General features: G+C 56.6%; 1 protein-coding gene across 3 annotated transcripts in view; it reads right to left on the bottom strand.

The window, feature by feature from the left end:
- Positions 1–5,145: 5,145 nt before the first annotated feature.
- The window catches only part of BICRA (BRD4 interacting chromatin remodeling complex associated protein), a 78,922-nt gene continuing 67,078 nt past the window's right edge, over positions 5,146–16,989 (bottom strand). For all 3 annotated transcript variants that reach the window (XM_045987288.1, XM_045987287.1, XM_045987289.1), the window contains 8 exons: positions 11,553–12,185; positions 11,195–11,375; positions 10,776–10,885; positions 9,808–9,869; positions 8,382–8,530; positions 8,106–8,200; positions 7,774–7,876; positions 5,146–7,239 (listed from right to left, as the gene is read on the bottom strand). In XM_045987288.1, coding sequence (XP_045843244.1) covers positions 6,152–7,239; positions 7,774–7,876; positions 8,106–8,200; positions 8,382–8,530; positions 9,808–9,869; positions 10,776–10,885; positions 11,195–11,375; positions 11,553–12,185 — 2,421 coding nt within the window. In that variant the 3' untranslated portion in view covers positions 5,146–6,151. The remainder of the gene's footprint in view (positions 7,240–7,773; positions 7,877–8,105; positions 8,201–8,381; positions 8,531–9,807; positions 9,870–10,775; positions 10,886–11,194; positions 11,376–11,552; positions 12,186–16,989) is intronic.

Below are 16,989 nucleotides of genomic sequence, written 5' to 3'. Positions count from 1 at the left end.
ATTTTATTTTCATGTATTTATTTTCAGTGTGAATCGTTCTGAATCTTCCCCTGCAGGAATGTCGACCTCTCACGGGCAGTGGCTTGGGTCGGGTTTGTTTACTGTTGCCACCCAAGTGCCTAGAACAGGGCCCAGCACCCAGCAGGCACCCGGTTAAATACTAATTGGTTGAATTCAATAAGGTACATAATGGGGAGGGGGGTGCCTGGGTGGCTCAGTGGGTTAAGCATCTGTCTTCCTGGCTCTGTTCGTGATCCCAGGGTCCTGGGATCCAGCCCCGCATCAGGCTCCCCTGCTCAGCCGGGAGCCTGCTTCTCCCTCTCCCTCTGCCTGCCACTCCCCTTGCTTGTGCTCTCTCTCTCTGTCAAATAAATAAATAAAATCTTTTTTAAAAAGGAGTCAACTGTATTCCATAAAAAGGTATACGAATATAATACGTTTTATACATAATTATAATATATAATTACAATACATGATCACATATAATGCATAACGGAATATATATTATAAATATTTAATAACAGGCCTGGGTATCATGGTGACTAACGTTATTACAGCCAAGAGCAAGGTCCTCTTCTAGAACCTTCACATGGGGCACCTCCCTTCCCCCTCAGAGGCAACCCCTCAGATGAGCTTTGGGAGGGTCCTTGAACTTGGACATGGAGAGAAAAATGACATCTGGATCTTTCGCTGAGATTTCACGGTTTCCGTCAGCCATGAACAAAACAAAGCACAATGACATCAGCGGGACTTGTATCACTGCCATGGCGGGGAATGTGGCTGTTTTCACCACATCGTGGTTGTTTTGGAGATTCCCAGTGATTGTTTACTCGCCGCTGATGAGACCACCACTAGCTCTTTCTAATTAGTGTCTTGATACAAGAGCTCTTATTACCATGTCGCAGATTCATGGTGGGGGGAGCAGGCACTTTAAATACACTGACAGCTGGATTTCAGGACAATTGGTCCCCTTGTCATCTGCCCTGCCTCCTTTTATTTTTATTTTTATTAATATTTTATTTATTTATTTGAGAGAGAGAGAGCCCATGAGTGAGAGGGGGGAGGGGCAGAGGGAGTGGGAGAAGCAGACTCCCCACCGATGGGGGAGCCTGATTAGGGCTCAACCCCAGGACCCTGAGATCATGACCTGAGTCCAGAGCAGAAGCTTAACGGACTGAGCCCAGGACGATCCTACCTCATTAAATATGCTTTGAGCTCTCATTTACTGGGACTGCTGTCTTGTGTCCCTGGGTCACTGATCTCTGAATCAGGGAGTCTCGGTGGGACAAGTCTCCCTGTGCTCTTACAGCCTCTGGAGCCCTCTTGCCAAGGCACAAGCTCACAGTTTTGTGGGTCCCCCCCCCCCCAGCTCTCTCCCTCTTCAGCTGTCAAAACCTGGTGGAGAAATTCTGGCACATTCTACAACATGAAGCCTTGGGGACATCGTGCCAAGTGGAATAAGCCAGTCACAAAAGAACAGATACTGTCTGATCCCACTGGGGAGGTGCTGAGAGTGTCAGAGCCATGGGCTGGGATGCAGAATGGTGATGGGCCGGGCTGGAGGAGAGAGAGAGATGGGGTGTGTGGGGTCAGAGTTTCAAGTTCCGAGGATAGCCAGTGGTGGTGTTTGCACAACGTGAAGGGAGGTCCTTCAGTCTGACGCTCTCCCAACTGAGCTATTCCGGCTGCCCGTGAAGGGAGGTCCTTAATGCCACTGGGCAGTATACTCAGAAATGGTTAAAGTGGTCAATTTTATGTCGTGTGTATTCTCCCACAATCAAAGAAAACAAAAAAAAAAAAAAATAAATAAACAAAAAGAGACGGAGCAGGTGGACAGTCAGAAGTTAGCGATGAACTTCGGCCGCTGTCAGTCTAGGGTTCCAGTCCTGCTCTGTGCCCAGGTGACTCTTTTTTTCCCAGATGCCTTGGCTACAGAAAAGGGGACGCCGCACGCCCCCACCCAGCTGCTTCTGGGATCTGGGAGCAAGGGTCTATGAAGTTTGGTCTCCAGTTTTGGTCTCCTCCCCAGTGAGAGGTGGCGGAGGGAGGGGAGGTTCTGGCTCCCTCACTGCCCTCTCGGAAAGGCCTTGTTTTTGCTCCCCGCCCCCTCCACCTCCCTGGAAGCGCAGAGTGCAGAGGCCAAGATCACCGGCTTGCAGCCAGACCGCCTGCGGTGCCGCCCAGCCTGCCACTGACTTTCCCGGGGGCCTCAGTTTCTTCATCCGCAAGATGGAGCTATCAGTCCCCACAGAGGGGACTCTGGGAAGACCAGGCAAAACATCCCGGGTGAAGGGCTTGAAACAGTGCCCACGGTTAAGTGTTCCATAGCTAGTCATCGCTGATCCTCTCTCTGCTGGGGCTGCATGGAGTCAACCTTCCGGAACCAAGACCCCAAGCCCCGAGAAATCACCAGCAAGCTTTTTTGGGCAACCACGTGGGGTGTCCCGGAGCGCGCGGGGATGCAAGGACGTTAAGAACTGCGTTTTCACGTGGGGAAGTAGATACAGAGCTAGGAAGGGAGACCGTCTCTCCCCCCACCCCACCCCGAGACCCCACATATCGGCTTGCCCGCCACCAACACCCCCAGGGCCTGAAGAGAAACTGGGAGCATCAACGTGGTCCAGCCGCGTCACTGGGCACCTGGACCTTAGCAGGGGCCTCTTGCGGGGGCTCCGGGTCCGCACTCGCCTCACCCGTTCCCCAAGCGACCGCCAGAGGGCGCTCAGAAAAGCCGAGTCCGCTCCAGCCCTCGGCTTAGCACCTTTGAGGTGGTTCGCCCCATCGCTGGGCAGAATTACCATCAAGAAGCACAGGGTCCCACACCACAGGCCCGCTTTGTTCCCTCCCTCCCACTCTCATCCCCCAGCTTCCAGCCACGTTGGCCTCCTTGCTGTCCCTCAACGCTGTAGGCATTCTCCTGCCTCCTTCCCCCCAAATCTCCCAGTGGCTCCCTCTCTCACTTCATGTATGTCTCTGCTCACATGTCACCTCCTCAAAGAAGTCTTCCCTTCCCACCTGATCCCGGGTGCCTTAATGTGCAGTTACACAGGTTGTCCACTGCGCAAAGTACTCACTGAAGGGGTGAGAGGCGGCTGGAGTCTACCTCACATTCTGTCCTTCAAAACTCAGTGCCCAGAAGAAAGGGGAACTGCTTTCTAGTTCGCACAAAGGCGTTCTGGTTTGGGACTAACCTCATCCATTCATCCATTCTACTGTTATGAATTGTGTCCTCCCCCTCCCCCAAGGAGATGTGCCGATGTCTTAAAATTCAGTGCCTGTGAATGAGATCTTATTTGGAAAGAGGATCTCGGCAGATGTAAGCCAGTGCAGATGAGAGTATACTGGAGTGGGGTAGGCTATTGTTCCATATGGTCTCTTTTTAAGAAGACACACCAGCGCCAAAAAAGGATATAGCCACAGACTAGGAACACCTGGAAAGTGGAAAGTCAAGGAAGGATCCCCCTGCGGTGTTTCTAGGGGGAACATGGTGCTCGTGGTGCCTCGATGTGGTATGTCCAGTCTCCAGAACGGGGAAGAACAAATCTCTGTTCTTCTTTTTTAAAAGATGTATTTATTGGGGCGCCTGGGTGGCTCAGTGGGTTAAAGCCTCTGCCTTCGGCTCAGGTCATGATCCCAGGGTCCTGGGATCAGGCCCCGCATCGGGCTCTCTGCTCAGCAAGGAGCCTGCTTCCCTTCCTCTCTCTCTGGATGCCTCTCTGCCTGCCCATGATCTCTGTCTGTCAAATAAATAAATAAAATCTTTTTTAAAAAAAAAAAGATGTATTTACTTATTTAGAGAGGGAGAGAGCAGGCATATGAAAAGGAGGGGTAGAAGGAGAGAGAGAATCTGAAACAGACTCCCTCCTGTACGGAGTCCAAGGTGGGGCTCAATCTCACCACCAAGAGATCACTCCACAAGCTGAAACCAAGAGTCAGCGGCTTAACCAACTACACCATCCAGGCGCCCCAAATCTGTCCTTGGAGGCCACCCATTTCCAAGGGCAGCCACAGGAAACAGCCTGCTTCTCCTCCCTCCATCCCGCGCTGTTTACATTCACAGGCGATCCTCATTCTTTTGTGGATGCCCTATCTGTGAACTCATCTGCTTGTTAAAATTTATTTGTAACCCTCCCCAAACTCGAAGCACCTTCATAGACATGTGCAGAGCGGCAAAAAATCTGGGTCACCCAACATGTGTGTTTCCAACTGAAGTTGAACAAAGCAACGTTCTACCTTCTGGTTTCTGCTCTCATGCCCAACAAGCGTCCTTTTCAAGGCCTGTTTCGCGCCGTGGTTTCACCTTTTTGTGCTTTTGTTGGTGACTTCCCTGTTTAAAATGCCCTCGTGCTGAAACGTTGTCCTGTGTGCCGAAGGGGGACAAAGCTGAGATGTGTCTTATATAGAGCATACGTGTGCTGGGGGTGCTTGGATGGTTCAGTCCGTTAAGCCTTTGCCTTCGGCTCCAATCATGGTCCAAGGTCCCAGGTTCCAGCCCAAAGTCAGGCTCCCTGCTCAGCGGGGAGTCTGCTTCTCCCTCTGCTTGCCTCTCCCCCTGCTTCTCCCTCTGACAAATTAATAAATAAAATCTTTAAAAAAAACCATACGTGTTAGTTGAGCTTCGTTCAGGCGTGAGTTATAGTGCTGTTGGCCGTGAGCCCGATGTGCACTAATCTAGAATATATTATTAACAAGGTGTCTTTACAGAAATACACGCAACACAAGGTTATGTATGAAAACAACCTACAAAAATGTTGTGACTGGAGGTTCGTAGGAAGCTAGCCCTGTATTTCCTCCAGGAGCGGTATTTCAGTATTCGCGAATTCCGAGTTCACAGAGACCACAGAACCTTATAGGGGAATGGTGAGAACTCCCGGTTTGATCTCGATGTTTTCCATCTGGTTTCTCCACTAAGAAGTTAGCTGCCCCCCGGGTAGGGACTTCCATCTGCCGTGTTCAGTGGCACCCATGAGCCCAGACCAGGGCCTGGCACACCGAATATGTGTTTAACAAATAATATGTGCAATGAACCCTTACAACCTCCACACCACCCTCCCCTCGCTCCTGCAGGCCTGGACCCAACCCCCAGACTTCAAACAACTCCCACCCCCTAAAGACCCAAAAGCAACGGGGCTGAGACGGAGTCAGTACAGTTTTAAAAAAAGGATCAGTTTTTAATTTACAAGAGTTCTAAATGTACAGAATTCTCCTTTAAAAAAATCGTTATACACAATAAATACAGTACAAAAAATTTATCTTACAGTACTAGTTTTGTCTCCGAGATTTCAAAATCTGGCGCGGGTGGCTGGCGACAGGAAGAACAGAGGGAAGACTGGCTGGGCAGGGATGGAGGACTGGGGAAGAAGACCCCGGTTTCCTGTTTTGGAGGTGCTCGGATTTCAGTCGAGGGGCCGGGAGGGTTCGAAATCTCACTCTCTCTCTCTCTCTCTCGCTCGCTCACTCGAGCACACACACAGGGACACGGGACGCGGAGCTGGACGCACACACGTGGATGGGACACAGGTGCCCGCGGGCACAGCCCTCCGAGGTGGGGGTCTGGGACAGGGGCTAACGCCCCCCCTTCCCTGCATTTCCTTTTACAGCCTGTGGGGGGCGGTAGGGAGAGGCTGAGCGAGGCTCGCAAAGGACCCTCCAGGTTTTGAGCGCCTTCTACGCGTAGATCTGTGCGGCCACACCGACAAGCCCAGTAGCGGGACACGCGGGAGCAGTGGGAACGACCAGGTTACCCCCCTCCCTGGAAAACACACACGTGTGTCCCCCCCACCCCACCTCCCCCACGGAGGGGCGGAGTGTGGCAGGAAGCGGGAAGAAATAGGAAATGACACACCGGGATTACCCCCACCTTTGGCAGGGGCACATTTTCCATTACAGCCTCCTCCCCTCAATCCACGACCCCCACCCAACAACCCGGCTGATGCAGGAAGCGGGGGAGGAGGCCTTTGTGACTCAAATAACTTAGGCAAGAAAAACTGTCAGGGGATCCCCGGCTCGTGTCCCCCACGAGGCTGAGGTCAGGCGCCCAGATGCCTCCCCGTCCCCGATGTCCGCGCGCAAACACACGCGCACAACTTGGGAGGTGGGGGGGTGGGGGGGCGGCGGCGGGGGAGACAGGGAAGTGAAGACCAGCCCGGTGTTATCTGTTCAACGTCCTGGCGCCGAGGCCACCGTTGTGACTGGAGGGCGGGTAGGCCTCTGGCCTGTGCAGGGGCGTCGGAGAGGCAGGCGAGACGGCCGTCGGGGCGGCGTGGGGGTACGGGGGTGCAGGTGTCCGCCCCGGGGCCTGCTGGAGGTTCAGGATGCTGTCGATAGCGCTCTGGAGGTGTTCCGTGAGCGTGTCGTCCTGCGGGCTGTCGCTGGAGAAGCTGGCCTGGTCCACGTCGGGCGACTCGGACTTACGCCGCTTGGCTGGCGGCGCCTCCCAGCCGGGGTCCCGGCTCCCGCTGCCCTGCCCGGCGCTGGCCGCGGGCTCCGGGGGCGCCCCCTTCAGCATGCGCTGGTACAGCTCATCCTCCACGGCGGCCAGCTCGCGGATGAGCCCGCTGGTGGCCTCGTCCACTTTGGTGGGCAGCTGCGCGGGGCTGCTGCCGCGGGCCCTGCCGCTCCCAGCCCCCTCCCCGGCCCCGCCGCTCAGGGCCTCCACGTTCTCGCGGTACGTCTTCCGGAGGGGCAGCCGGGGGCAGTGGGGGGCCTGGGCGGCTGCCGGCTTGCGGTCAGTGGTGGCAGGCGGCGGGTGGTCCACTGTGCCGTTCATCTGGCCCGTGGCAGGGGGTGGCGCGGGGGGCCGGGGCGGGGGCTCCGCTGCCTTGAGGGCAGCAGGGGGCGGGGGCTGGTGCACAGGGTCCAGCGCGGTGTTGTGAACCACCTTGCTAAGCCCGGCTTCCTGCTTGATCTTGAGCTTGAGGCCGATGCGGCTACGGGCCTCGTAGGTCTTGATGGGAGGCCGGTTGCGGGAGGGCATGGGGCCGTCCTCATCAGCGTCCAAGGAGGAGGTGGCGGAGGAGGAGGAGGAGGACAGGGAGGAGGACGCCCGAGCCCAGGTCACCGAGGGGGAGCCACCCGCCCCACCATGCCGAATCACCAGCTTGGTTGGCAGGTGCAGAGGGGGGTGGGTGGGGACCCCGGACACTGAGGACGGTGCTGGGCCGTGGCCAGGGAGCCGGTGTCCCTCAGAAGAGGCAGCGATGGGGAGGCCAAGAGAGCGCGAGGAAGACACATACTCGTCTGCAAAATGGGGGATGGGGGCCGGGCACAGAACAGCCACGGGGACAGGGAAAGCATAAGACAGGCCCCAGCACGATGGGCACCGACCATCTGCCAGGCCCGGGGCCAAGCCCTTGACTCATCAGACTCTCAGGACGCTTTGCTGGGTACTGCTCTACTCAGCAATTCCCAAACCCCTCAACCTGCAAGCAGGAGCTCACGCCTGAGAAGGGCCCTTAAAATCTGCAAGCACCCCAGTCCTGACTCTAGTTCCCCGCTTTTCTGTCCCCCTGGGGGTGGTGGAATGTCCCAGCCAGGAGTCAGCGGAATGGACACACAGGAACGGAGGAGAACCAACTCAGCTCTCTCCAGTCCCAGAACCCAGAGGTCAGGGTAGACCCCGGCCACAGCAGGAAGGTGGGGGCGCAGGTTGTCACCCAGTGGTGGAGAAAGGTCGGGCTCAGGCACCCGTCCTCCTGCACCCAGATCGAATTTCTCGGCAGGGGCAGGAGCTGGGGACCCCTCTCCCGCCCCTCCGCTCCCTTCCCCTCTCACCAGGCTTCTCCTTGGCCAACTGTTTGTCCAAGGCAAGGGTGGTCTTCTCCTCCTGAATGAACATTCGGTCGATCATCACCATCTCCGCGGAGGGGCTCACCCTCTGAGGGGGAAGAAGGGCGGATAGGCCGGGGAAGGAGGCAGGCAGGGAGGGCACGCAGGCAACCCAGAAGGATGGGAGCGAATTCCGAGCGGTCCCTCTTGGGATCAGACTTGCACCAGCCTCTTCCCTTCCTCCCGGAGCTTCGAGGAGCAGCGCCCCCCCCCCCCCAAATGGGCCCTGAGCAGGGCGAGGGCGGGGTCTCCCAGGGAAGAAGGGGCCAGCGCCCTACCCGGGACTCCTCCAGGAGCAGGAGGCGGTATTTATTGAGCATGGCCTGGGTGCGTTTCAGCAGCTGCGTGGACACGGTCTCGAACTCCTCATCCACTGTGGAAGAACAGAAAAGGTCCCGAGGCACAGACACTGGGGAGTGCGGCTTATCCAGAGCCGAGGTCTAGCGGATGCATTGGGGCGGCGCACCTGCTCCCCCACCCCCACCCCCGCCCCACGCTAGGGACCAGGGAGGGAGAGTCCTGGGGGAGTAGGGGGGACGGGGTGGAGGGCTCACCTTTGTGGTAGTCGCTGGGGGAGGGGAGTGCACCCTGGTAGACATGGTAGGGAAGGAGGCGATGCAGGGCGTCCTCGAAGGAGGGGAAGGCTGTCTTGTAGTCAGGGTGTAGGACGGAGCCCTGATGTTTGTGCAAATGTTCCAGGAAACTGGGGGGCAGGGTGGGGAGAGGTCACACACACACACAAATCTGGTGGTGAGGCCGGGAGAAACCAGACCCTGACCCCCCCCCCCCCCCCCCCCCCCCGCGGCCCCCAACGCAGACAGCAGGGAAACGCACTAACGTGGGCCGGACGCGCTCATTCTCTCTCATGAACGCTGGCGACAACCCAAGGGACTGGGTGCTATCATCATCCCCACTCTGCAGAGGGGAAACTGAGGCCCGGCGGAGTGATGTTCCTCCACCCAAAGCACAGACAGAGTGGGGAGGAAGTCAAGCTGGGAGCAGGCAGAGCCGGAGGCCAGGGTTTGAAACTCATCCTCCTCGTGCTATACCCTCTCCCGCCACCTGGGGTCAGCACGTCCTTACTCTGCCTCAAGCGAGTCACCAACCCCAAGGAAGGTGGAAAGGGACAAGGAGCAGAGGGAGAGAAGGGAGGTTGGTCCGCTGGGTGGTGCAATCCAGTTCTCTCCTGGGCTGTTTTCTACTGCGTTGTGGGCAGTGAGTTGTGTCTCTTTATTGTGTGATTCTCTCTCTCCCCCCCCACCCATATGCTCATCTCCACCCTGAGCTGAAGACTGGCACCCCCCCGCCCCCGGGTCGGAACCCTGCCTTGTTTCCAGAACCCAGCAGGGCACTGAGAATTTGATAAACACTTGCCGTAGAAGGAGAGCAGGAGAGAGAGAATGCAGGCAAGCACCCAACATTACCCACTGCCCACCCAGCCCCCATCCACCCAGATATCCCTCTCTCCACCCAACATTGCCCAGCCAGCCAGCCCAGCACCCACCCCAGACCCCATCCATCCAACCTGCATCCGTCCATCTAGCCAAACACCTGTCAATCCGTTTATCCAAATCTACTCATTCAACCACCCAAACACCCATCTATCCAAACACCCATTTGTCCACCCAAACACCATTCTATCCAGCCATGCACCCTCCCCAGACCCCCTCCATCCATCCATCCATCCAAACACCCCCCCCACCCCCCCCAGGTGCCCACAGAGACCCACATTCATCCATGCACCTTCCCGGACCCCCCTCCACATCCACTCCCCCAAACACCCACCCATCTCACCACAGTCACAGGGGATCCGCACCTGTCACCCTGTCGTCACTGCTATTCTCACCCCACTCTCTAGAAGGGAAACTGGGGGTCTTTGAGGGAAATTATACTGCCCCAAAGCACACAGCTAACAAGAGGCGGCTCCCAGGCCTACTGGAAGGTGCGGTGGGGGGCGGGGCGCACAGCGCTGCGACTCACCAGGCCTCTTTGCTGGGCTGCAGCGCCGGGGTTTTCTTCAGACTGCCCATCTTGCTCTCATACTGTGGGGGGGGGGGGGGGGAGGAAGGAGGTGAGTGAGAGAACAGCGCCACCGAGAGGCCTTCCCTTGGCGCCCTGACGCCCCTCCGACCCCTCCCTGTGACCAACAGGAGAGCTGGCCCATGTCTCCCCACCAGGCCCCCTCTTCTATCCTGGGGTGGGGTCCTGGCCCCAGCTGCCGGAGGCACTGTCTGGCACACTTTGCCTGGCTCCATGGGGCTTGGCTTCCACCTGACTCTTGGTCTGGACACCGGGCAGGCTCCCTCCCTGCTCATCAGACCAAGGCCTCGGCTGATGGTCCAGTGTCTGGTCCACCTGGCTGCCAGGTTCCCTCTTTCTGCCCTTGACTCCACCCATCAGGCCAATAGAGGGGATCTCACCCCGGAGGCTGCCGGCACTGGGTCCCTCCACCAGCTGTGTTCTTGTCTTTCTGCCTCCCCCTACCCATTTCCCTGCAGAAGGTCTCTGCCTTGGTCTCCCGCACACTGCTTTGTCCCCTCCCTTCTGGGTCCCCCACCGCGTGACTTCCCAGCCCTCCCCCCTCCCCCTGCACAGTCTAGGCTCTCACCACTTCCTTTCTCTTGCCTCCCTGGGCCAATGGTCTCCCCACGTCCCTCCTCCTCCAGCCTCAAGCTCTCCCTGCTCCCGCCCCCAGTGACAGCCTCAGGGACCCAGGCGAGCCACTGCTCCTCTCGTCACCCTGTGTCTTGGTGTCTGGGGGTCTCCATCTGCCTCGCTCTCTGGCGTGCGCCCACCTGGGCTGTCCTGGTGTTTGACCCACCGCCCAGTCTGCTTTCTGACAGCCTTTCTATTGGCCTCCTCCGCCCCGCTTGGCCCGTCCCCGGCTCCCCTGTGACGTCGCTCTGACCCTAGCTGCCCCCCCCCGCCCCATGCTGATGGCCTCTTACCTGCAGCCCGGAGGACTTCCCTGGCCCAGCGGCGGCAGCCTTGGCCACACTCAGGGTCGGGAGGCTGCTGGCAAAAGCTTTGCCCTCGGCAGGAAGCAGGGGAGGGAGGCCTGGGGGGTGGGGTTGGGGGCAGACAGGGCTCAGGGTCACTGGCACGAAGGCCCCTCCACAATGCGACCCCCAAGCCTACACCCCGCTCTCCTCCAGTCCTCTGGCCTCAGCAGCGCCGCTAGCCCTGAACTGAATGCCCTCCTCGGATCTAGGGCGACAGCCTTCCTCCTCCACCTTCCCTGTCCTGTGAGGTCTGGGGGAACCCCTCGGGCTCAAGCACCCACAGCTCTGCCCCAGCCCGTCCCCCTCCCCCTGCCCACCCACCTCCAGGCCCCCCACTTCTCCTGCGTGGGCTACCTCTCCCCTACCTGCGGTGGCCATGGGTGCCGGGGCAGGGGCGTGGCTGGGGGCGGTGGGGGTCCCGGATGGGGCCTGCCCGCCGACCAGCACAGAGGCAGTGGGGCTGGCGAGGGGCCCCAGGCTGGCGGAGGTCTGTGGGACGGCGGGGGCCCCCCCGGCCTTGTTCTGGAGAATGATTCCGGACGGCACCTGAGGAGGGGGACAGGTGGTTGAGGGGTAGGGGGCACACACTAGGAGGGCTGGCGGCCAGGCACCAGGGCTGGGGACGCAGAGACAGCTGGAGCGTGGGAGGGCCTCCCCAGCGGACGGGACCGGGAGGGGAGGGCCGGCGGGGCGGGAGGAGGGCTGCTCCCAGCCTCCGATTACCTGGTGAAACCTCTCCAGAAGAGCCTTCGGCTGGGGCAGCGCCGGGAAGGGGGCGGTCACCATCTGGAAGGTCCGAGGAGGCGGTGGGGGGGGCACGGCGGGCTCAGGGACCAGGTGGAGGGTCGGAGGGGGCGTGGGGGACTTGTGGGGCCCCTGGCCAGGCGGGAACTGGAGCTGGAAGTCGGGGGGCGTAGGGGCTGGCAGCCTGGTGGCCGCATCCGTGGAGGCCGCGATGGAGGACGTGGAGGCGGGAGGGAGGTGGGGAGCCGGGGGCAGCGGCCCCTCGGGGGGTTGGGATGGGGGGCGCAGGGGGGGCTGGGGTGGGCCCGGGGCAGCAGGGGCCGGGGCGCTGGCAGGCGGGGGGACTCCCAGCTGGTTCTGAATAACAAAGATGCCAGGCAGAGTGGGGGGTGCCTGGGGCGGGGGGCAAGGGTGTAGGGTGGGCTCTGAGGGTGGGCGGGACAAGCTCTGGGGCTGGGAGGGAGGGCGGGAGTGGGGTCGGGAGGGGGGTCGGGAGGGAGGCCTGGCGGGATGTGGGGAGGGCAGGTGGGGGCTGTCTCCCAGAGGGGCCTGGTGAGGTAGTGACGGGGACGAGGAGGGGCCTGGGCCCTTCAGCGGAGCCGCTGCCGGGATCTGGGCAGGGGAGGGAGGTAGAGGGGAGGGGGTGGGGGTCAGAACCAACCTTGGCTCCCACTGCCCCAAGACACTGGGGACCCCAGCCACGCCCACCAGAAACCCTCCTCCTTAGTCACCCGTCTTGAGAGAAAGGACCCCGCTATGGCTCTCCTTCCCACCTCATTTCTGAATCCCCCACTTCGCCTGTCTACCTCTGCCCCCCAACCCCACCCCGGCCCCTGTCTCTGCCTCACCTCTGCACCTGTCCCCGCCTCACCCCTCCACCTGCCCCCGCCTCATCTCCAAACCTTTCTCTCTGCTCTCACCCCCCTCCCCACGTGCCCCCCTCCTCCCCCACCCCCCAGATGAAGGGGAGCTCTGCAGGATTTGGGGGAGCAGCGGAGGAAGCGGCGGAAGGGGGCACCACACCAGCTGCCCAGCGGGGAGGCAGGGGGCTGGGGAGCGTGAGCACAGCAGCAGAGGGGAAGGAGGTGGCTGGAGCGGGGTAGGGAGGCAGCACCCCAGCCACCATCCCCACGGGGCCTGGCTGTCCAGGTCCCCCCCACCCCCCCGAGAGTGGACACCAGCACGGATGGAGCAGCTGCAGAGCACGGGGCTGCTGGCTGCGGAAGGCACGGGGTGGGGGTGGGGGCCAGAGAGCAGGGCTCGGGAGACAACGGAGGGGCGGGGCCGGGTCCCCCTAAGTGTCCATGACCTCTGCCTCCCTTTGCCTATGTGGCTGTGGCTGCGACTGCAGGCCTCCCGGGTCCCCTGTGAGCATGCAGGTATGGGCACGTGTGTTTGTGTGTGATCAGACTCGCACAAGACATCCGGGCACTAGCCTGTGATCCGGCCCCCGTGACCTTGCTGAAAACGCACCATAGACCTGGCACCTCCGCGCTGCTCTCCTGCAGAGTCCTGACCTCAGCAGCCACTGTTGCCCCAGCGACTACCAGCCAGCTAAGTCCCTGACACAGGGCGGGATGGGTACCTTTTGACGGTCGCCAAATCCACACCCCGGGGACAGAGGAGAAACTGAGGCCAGGGAGCCAAAATGGCTGGTCACGAGGCTCCCTGAGTCCCGAGTCTCCCTCTCGACCTCTAAATTGTCCAAGGATGACTCAGGCTCACAGGTCCAAGGCCACTAAAGCTGCCACGCTCCAAAGCTGGGGCTCTTCACTGTGAGCCCCCAAAGGGGGCCGACTCATGATATCAAGGTTATGACTTGCCTGATGCTTCCAACACCCCACCCGAGGCTGCCCTTGAATAACTCTGGCAATTCAGAACAAAAGCCCCCGAACCAATCTACCCACATGCATGCTCAAAGGCCAGTCCCCTCTAAGATGAGATCGGAGGTGCCCTTGGCTCTTGGAAGGGCTGCGGAGGTTGTCGCCGGGACAGCACTCTGGTCTGCAGACTGGAAGGGTCGCGCGCTCCTAGACCTGGTAACCCGCCTTCTAGGATCAGCGATGAGAAGCACCACGGGGCTCCTCCGCTGTGGGAGCATTTACAGTCAAGAACGTTGGAAAACAGGTTTCGGTAAGGGGAAGGAAGACAGCTGGCCACCTCAGGCAGCCCTGGGCAGCGTATGGTGTGGAGAAAGAAACGTGCCCGAAAGCTAAGAGCAACGGGAGAGAAACGCACGACAAGATCGCAGGACAACCGCTGACATTAGACTGCGCACAGCTGTGGATAATGGTATTGTCTCAGGGCTGCGTCGGCTGAACCTGATGACTGTGCCGTGGTCAGCTAAGACAGTGTACCTGTTCTCTAAGGTTGAGATGTTAAGAAGTAAAGGAGCAGGGCGCCTGGGTGGCTCAGTGGGTTAAGCCGCTGCCTTCGGCTCAGGTCATGATCACAGGGTCCTGGGATCGAGTCCCGCATCGGGCTCTCTGCTCAGCAGCGAGCCTGCTTCCCTCTCTCTCTCTCTGCCTGCCTCTCTGTCTACTTGTGATCTCTGTCAAATAAATAAATGCAATCTTTAAGAAAAAAAAAAAGAAGTAAAGGAGCAGAATGTCTGCAATGTACTCTCCAATGATTCTGAATAAAAATGTGTACATATCGAGAGAATGGAAGAGAAAGTGAATTAGCCAGACACTGACCGTGGAAATATCTGGGCAGCAGCCAGCTTCCAAGGCAGGGGGGTGGGGTGGGGGGGCCTGCCGATCCCCACCTCCTCATTATTCGGTCTCTCCCGCACAGTCCCCAGGTTGGTCCCTAGGACCAACAGATTTCACAGAAGTGATTTGACAATACTTCCAAGATTCAGTTATAAAAAACAGTGGGACTCTCCTTTCTGGGAGATCATTTCCTTTGGTGAAGCCGACTTGGAGCATGTTACAAGCTGCCCTTCGGAGAGAAGCCTGCGGAGGGAGGAGCTGAGACACGTTCTCCAGCCCAGTCGAGCCTTCCGACGACCGCAGCCCTGGTTGATGAGGCAGCACCTGCCAGCTAAGCTGCTTCCAGACTCCTGATCCATACAAGCTACGTGACAGAAGTTAATGCTTGCTGTTTAAGGCTGCTAAATTTGGGGAAGGGGTCATTTGTTACTCGGCAACAGATAACTAATATATGCACGTAAAGAGTAAAGAACTCCCGTGCAACGTTGCTGTTTGAAATTCTAAGTGTTTATAAAAATAAAAGCTGAAAAAAGTTAAGCTCGTACTCATCAAAAGTTAGACTAATGCCCCTCTCCCCCAATCACGTCAAAAACCCAAATGAAGCAGCTCTTCCCGCCCATGGGTCCTGTCCCCGTGCTTTAATAAACCACCATTTTGCACCAAAGATGTCTCAAGAATTCTTTCTTGGTCATCGGCTCCGGACCTCAGCCCACCAAACCTCACCTAGGTTCTAGAACTTCATCATATGGCTCCTGAACGTGGGGCTGTGAGTCTTTACATTTGGACTCTGAGCTTCGGTGCAAAATTGGGACTTCTAAAATAAGAGAAAAATTTGAAAAGCCATTTACTTATAAAATCAATGCATAGAAATTAGTTGCATTTCTATACACCAGCAATGAGACAGAAGAAAAAGAAATAAGGAGTCAATCCCATTTACAATTGCACCAAAAACCATAAGATACCTAGGAATAAATCTAACCAAAGAGGCAAGGATCTGTACTCAGAAACTATAGAATACTCATGAAAGAAATTGAGGAAGACATAAAGAAACAGAAAAATGTTCCATGCTCATGGATTGAAAGAATAAATATTGTGAAAAGGTCCATGCTACCTAGAGGAATCTATACATTCAATGCAATCCCTATCAAAATACCATCAACTTTCTCCACAGAAATGGAACAAATAATCCTAAAATTTGTATGGAACCAGAAAGACCCTGAATAGCCAAAAGAATTTTGAAAAAGAAAACCAAAGCTGGTGGCATCACAATTCTGGACTTCAAGCTCTGTTACAAAGCTGTCATCATCAAGGCTGCATGGTATTGGCACAAAAACAGGCATAGATCAGTAAAACAGAATAGAGAGCCCAGAAACTAATCTTCAACAAAGTAGGAAAGAGTATCCAAAAAGACAATGTCTTAAACAAATGGTGTTGGGTAAATTGGACAGCCCCATGCAGAAGAATGAAACTGGATCTTTTTTTTTTTTTTTAACACCATACACAAAAATAGACTAAAATGGATGAAAGACCTAAATCGGAGATAGGAATCCATCAAAATCTTTGAGGAGAACACAGGAGAGCAACTGCTTCCACCTCAGCTGCAGCAACTTCTTCCTAGAAACATCACCAAAGGCAAGAGAAGCAAAGGCAAAAATGATCTATTGGGACTTCATCAAGATAAAAAGCTTTCACACAGGAAAGAAAACAGTCAACAAAATCAAAAGACAGCTGAAAGAATGGGAGAAGATATAGGGCTAGTATCCAAAATCTATAAGGAACTTAGCAAACTCAACACCCAAAGAACAAACAAGCCAATCAAGAAATGGGCAGAGGACATGAAAAGACTTTTCTGCAAAGAAGACATCCAGATGGCCAACAGACACATGAAAAAGTGCTCCACCTCACTCGGCATCAGGGAAATACAAATCAAAACCACAATGAGATATCACCTCACACCAGTCAGAATGGCTAAAATTAACAAGTCAGGAAATGACAGATACTGGCGAGGATGCGGAGAGAGGGGAACCCTCCTCCACTGTTGGTGGGAATGCAAGCTGGTGCAACCACTCTGGAAAACAGCATGGAGGTTCCTCAAAGTGTTGAAAATGGACCAACAATGACCTATGACCCAACAATTGAACTACTAGGTATTTACCTTAAAGATACAAATGTAGTGATCTGAAGGGGCACATGCACTCAAATGTTTATAGCAGCAATGTCCACAATAGCCAAACTATGGAAAAAGCCTAGATGTCCATGAACAGATGATGGATAAAGAAGATGTGGTGTGTGTGTGTGTGTGTGTGTGTGTGTGTGTATATAGGAATACTATGCAACCATCAGAAAATCTTGCCATTTGCCACGATGTAGATGGAACTAGAGGGTATTATGCTAAACAAAATAAGTCAATCAGAGAAAGTCAATTATTGTATGATCTCTCTGATATGTGAAATTTGAGAAACAAGGCAGAGGATTATAGGGGAAGCAAGAAAAAAAATGAAATAAGAAGAAACCAGAGAGGGAGAGAAACCTTAAGAGACTCTTAATTTCAGGAGAGAAATTGAGGGTTGCTGGAGTGGAGGCGGGGCATGGCTGAGTGATGGACATTGGGGAGGGTATGTGTTGTGATGAGGACTGTATATTGTTTAAGACTGATAAATCACAGACCTATACCACTGAAACAAATAATACATTTTATGTTA

The sequence above is a fragment of the Meles meles genome, chromosome 19, assembly GCF_922984935.1.
Source record: "Meles meles chromosome 19, mMelMel3.1 paternal haplotype, whole genome shotgun sequence".
Taxonomy (NCBI): Eukaryota; Metazoa; Chordata; class Mammalia; order Carnivora; family Mustelidae; genus Meles; species Meles meles.
Note: the sequence above shows the minus strand (reverse complement) of the source record. Positions and strands in the feature narration are given on the sequence as shown.